We start from the raw sequence: 4,720 nt of genomic DNA on the forward strand, positions 1-4,720 counted from the left end.
GGACACAGTGAGGAAGGGATGGTGTCTGCATTCAGCTGCCCAGGCATCGACATTTCTGTAGAAAATTAAAATGTCACACTTACCTTCCTAGGAAACTATAAATCATATGAGTAACAAAAACATGAGTAACAAAAATATATAGGGAAAATTGTGTTTAGAATAGAAACAAATTGTATTATATCTAAAAGAAGATACTAATAAGAAACATAAGACATAGATAATCAGAAAAGGGCAAATTTAGAAAGATAAAGCTGACTTCATAAAATTAAGAAATGTTTTACACTGTGAACAAGTAAATGTTACGCCTACCCAACTACTAATTTTTTACCAAATTGAGTCAGTTCCAACATTCTAAAATCATTGTGTGACTTTTCAAATGTTTTCTGAGTTGCTGAATTTTAAACGCATCACTGAGCCAATTTCTGGAATGTTTTTCTTCTATTCCCTTCCCCTGAACAGCCTGTCCATGCTGTTCAGATCAACTCAACTGTTTCAGGCTCTGTGATGCCTACCATGATGGTACAAGAGGGTCATTTAGATTTTTGTAGAATGTAGAAAATGCTGGGGGCCTGGTACCTAAAAAAGTTAGATATGCACCTGATTGCACCTCTCCTAGTCCAGGGCTCCTTCTGGGAGTGAGAAACCCCAGGAATCACTCACAGTGCATTGGGATCACTCCACCAGGGAGTCAGCCCATGGCTGTGTGACCAGAGACACTGACTGGGGAGCTGCAGAGACCAGCTGGGCTCTCAGGTCTCTGGGCCATGGGGAGTATGTGCCTGTGACCAGCAGGGGGCGCTGGGGGACTGCCCTGCGGTCCCCACACAGCTGCTCATGGAGGACCAGTCACTCTGAGGAGCCTGGCCCTGAGAGCTGGACCCTATGCTCACTGATGGGGTCTCAGCAGCTGTGTCCCCTCTGACCTGGTACAGTCCTCTGAGCAGGGCCCTGTGCGTGGTCTCAGCAGGTGCTTCCTCCCAGGGCTCCCCGAAGGGGCAAAGCAGAGCTCCCTCCTCCTCAGTGTGCAGTGAGAGCTGAGCTTCAGCCCAGGGCTCAGGGAGGGGCTGGGCAGTCCCTGGATGGAAACACATTTCATGATCAGCCCCTCCTCTGCAGAGGGTGGGGAAAAAAGGAGGCCTGGGGCAGCCCAGCCCCACTGTGGGGACCACAGTCTGTGTCCACCATGGCCTGGGCTCCTCTCCTCCTCGTGCTCCTCTCTCACTGCACAGGTAGGGACAGGCCTTGTAAACTGAATCTCAGTTTCCATCCTGTGTCAGCCCCTTTGTCTAAGACCCATGAAGAACTTCCCCCTGGATTCTGCCCCAGCACCCACGAGTGTCTGTGTTTGCAGGTCCCCTGTCCCAGCCTGTGCTGACTCAGCCGCCCTCCCTCTCTGCATCTCCTGGAGCATCAGCCAGACTCACCTGCACCCTGAGCAGTGGCTTCAGTGTAGGGAGCTACATCATAAGCTGGTACCACCAGAAGCCAGGGAGTCCTCCCAGGTATCTCCTGGGCTACTACTCAGACTCAATTAAGGACCAGGGCTCCGCGGTCCCCAGCCGCTTCTCTGGCTCCAAAGATGCCTCGGCCAACACAGGGATTCTGCACATCTCTGGGCTGCAGCCCAAGGACGAGGCTGACTATTACTGTATGGTTGGGTACAGCAGTGCTTCTCACAGTGACACAGGCAGATGGGGAAGTGGGACAAAAACTGCTGTTTATCTTGCTTTATGTAAAATGTATATATGCTACTATTACATTAAAAATCTGATTTATTTCATAGGTTTTTTTTTTTTTACAAAATAATTATGAAGACTCAGAAGAATCAAAGAAAAGACAAACCAATTGTTCCACCAACACAATTACACCACAGACATTATTTGAGAGGAATTTCTTCTGCCAAATTACACTTGTATGTAAAATTTGGCCACATCCAGAAGGCAGCCTACAGTAAGGAATTTTGTCCATTTAGCGAGTGAGCAGCCCTGTCACCCTCCCACCGGGTCCTCCCTCGGAGCTCTGAAAATCCAGTTTGGCCCCAAAGAGACCTCTCCTCTCCTTCCAGCACCCATAGCAGTGACAGTATGAGGGCTGGCCTTGCCCATGACACTCTGGGAAATGTAACACTAAGGACAAGAACTCTCTTGGATGGGGATGGGGGAACAGAGTAAAAAGCAAGTACAACAGTGATGGATGGATTGTAAACATTTTGTCAGCCATCAGTTAGCGAAGTCAAGTGTAGGGGTATGAGACGATTATTCCTCAATTGTGTTGCCCACTCTAGATGGAGGTTTTACAGGTCTAGTAAGCTTGTATAACTCAAAAATTTGCACCCCTCTTAATTCCTAGTTAGACACCCCCTCCTGTTATCAGAAGGTGATGAAGTTTGGTATATATTGAAAATCTAGATTAAATATATATTATGTAAAAGAGGGAAATACAGATCATTTACATAACATCGGTTATGCATTCAATTAATCATTATGGACATACATTGAAGCTCAATGAACATATCACTGACCTTGTGTTTAATTAATAGGGAAATGCCCTGAAATAGCAGGCTGTTGTTCACATCAAATTCATCCCTCCCTCACCTTGTTTTGAACATGACCTTTTTGTACACAAATTATGATTTTTTACAAAATATATATTTCTCTTTAGCACTTACTTAACCAGTGGTGCACATGATTGCAGTTGAGTTTTAAGTTGTCAGTATTTCAACTAAAAATCTTAGAAAAAATGAAAGATATTATGTTTTTTTATACTTATTTTTTAATCAAATAACCATTGCTGTTGGCATCCAATTGAACAAGGCATGTTTCAAGTAAACATTTCTTTGGTCAATCGCCTGTCAGAATGGGTGGTCACTGCAGGTGTGACTGCCATTCATCTATTCCTTGAAACAATCCTTCCTTCAAGGCAAGGAAGTCTGGGCAGTTGTCTTCTTTTTACATACTTTTCATAACACCAGTATATTCTTATTAGAGCACATACCATATTTATCTCCTAACAGGAAGGGTTATCTCATCTCTTCAAACACTCACCCGCTATTATGTGACTTATCTGCCTTTATGACATGCCCACTGTCTTAGACACAGACGCTGTAACCTTAGAGTTGCATTTGACCCTCTCTTTCATACACAGGCAATCTTAGTTGGCCCCTGGAGCTGGAGAATGAAATCATCTACATCCCTCAATCCATCGCCTTGCTCTGTGCACCTGTCCCCGTCCATAAGACTCACATCGTCCCTCCTGCCCTCCTCATGTGATGTCTGACCTAAGTCAAATCTCTACTCTGTGAAAGCTGTCTGTACAGGAGCCTGGTGTGCCTGTCTCCCCCCGCCCCTCTCTCCCTCCCTCTGTCTCCCTCTCTCTTTCTTTTTATGAAATATGTAGCTATCTATCTAGATAGAGCTAGATCTAGATTTGAATATTACCAAAGCTATAGAGTATAAAGTGCCTGGCCCTCAGGTGGTAACGAAGCGCCATTCTCTGTCCTGGACCACCCAGCACAGACACTGTCCTGCACTGAGACGGCTGCCTTGCCGTCTCAGCGCAATGCGATGGGAGCGCGGTGGAAGCCCACCCGGCGTATGATTGCGGTGGGCTTGCATTGCACCTGACCTTCCCTTTTAATCCAGGAGTCACATGCTAACATCCTACAGGAATTCCGCACATTCATTATGTTTTGTCAAGGTTCCGTGAGTAAATGTTTGAATACAAATTAATCAAGGGATGACATGCGTCATGTCTTCCAAATCCTGGTTTCTCAAAATTGAATTCCTCAAACTGAGGGGCCTGGTCCTCTTTGTTTTCTCCGTTGTCCCCTGCCAGTTTCCATCAAGGGCAGGATCACACGAGCAGTCGTTCCGCTGTTCCTTTGAACAGTGAGGGGCACCATCCTGCACCCCCGGCCCTTTGAATGAATGACCAAACTGCTGAAGTACAAAGAGTGCCGCCCGGTGGAAATGAGACGAGTGAAAAAGCTCTAATTTCTGTAGAGCTGATGACTGAGGAGAATTGCCCACCCTCAGTTTGAAGAGAAGTTCTCTCCTCCTGTTCCTCTGCCACTTGTCAGGTAGGGACAGGCCCCCCCGTGTCCAGGGGAAGCTCCCTGGCCTGAGTGGGGCCCCTTTGTCTCAGATCTCCCAGCAGCTCAGCGTTTGCCAGTGATTCGTCACCCACAGATATCTGTGTCTGCAGGTTCCCTGTCCCAGCCTGTGCTGACTCAGCCGCCCTCCCTCTCTGCGTCTCCTGGAGCATCGGCCAGACTCACCTGCACCCTGAGCAGCGGCACTGTTGTTGGTGGCTATCACATATCCTGGTATCAGCAGAAGCCAGGGAGTCGTCCCCGCTATCTCCTGAGATACCACTCAGACTCAAACAAGCACCAGGGCTCCGGGATCCCCAGCCGCTTCTCTGGCTCCAAAGATGCCTCGGCCAACGCAGGGATTCTGCACATCTCTGGGCTGCAGCCCAACGACGAGGCTGACTATTACTGCCTTACATACCACGGCAACAGTGGCACTTACACGGTGCTCTAGACTCAGGGGAAGTGACACTAAAACCTCCCCTGTGTTCTCCCTGCCTGGTGCAGTCACTGCTGCCTGGCCTGGGGCCACATCAAGCTAAGGGTTGAATTATGTTGTTACTTTTCAACCAGCACCTGATTTCCCTAGCAATTATGTGTGTGATTATGGATTTAAAAATGTGGGGCTTT

The 4,720-nt window shown here is 47.5% G+C and overlaps 1 protein-coding gene across 1 annotated transcript; it reads left to right on the forward strand.

Moving 5' to 3' along the window:
- Window positions 1–1,182: 1,182 nt before the first annotated feature.
- Window positions 1,183–4,544, forward strand: LOC105823229 (immunoglobulin omega chain-like). Its single transcript, XM_012660380.1, has 2 exons — window positions 1,183–1,229; window positions 4,204–4,544. The coding sequence occupies exons 1-2, from the start codon at window positions 1,184–1,186 to the stop codon at window positions 4,542–4,544; spliced, it is 387 nt and encodes a 128-aa protein (XP_012515834.1). The 5' UTR covers window position 1,183.
- Window positions 4,545–4,720: the final 176 nt, after the last annotated feature.

This window comes from Propithecus coquereli, unplaced genomic scaffold (assembly GCF_000956105.1).
Source record: "Propithecus coquereli isolate 6110/MARCELLA unplaced genomic scaffold, Pcoq_1.0 Scaffold663, whole genome shotgun sequence".
Taxonomy (NCBI): domain Eukaryota; kingdom Metazoa; phylum Chordata; class Mammalia; order Primates; family Indriidae; genus Propithecus; species Propithecus coquereli.

Excerpts from the sequence above, each read along its gene's own strand:
- LOC105823229 (XM_012660380.1), top strand. The coding sequence starts at position 1,184 with ATGGCCTGGGCTCCTCTCCTCCTCGTGCTCCTCTCTCACTGCACAG. Across the intron at positions 1,230-4,203 it reads GCTCCTCTCTCACTGCACAG|GTTCCCTGTCCCAGCCTGTG; the intron begins GTAGGGACAGGC and ends CTGTGTCTGCAG.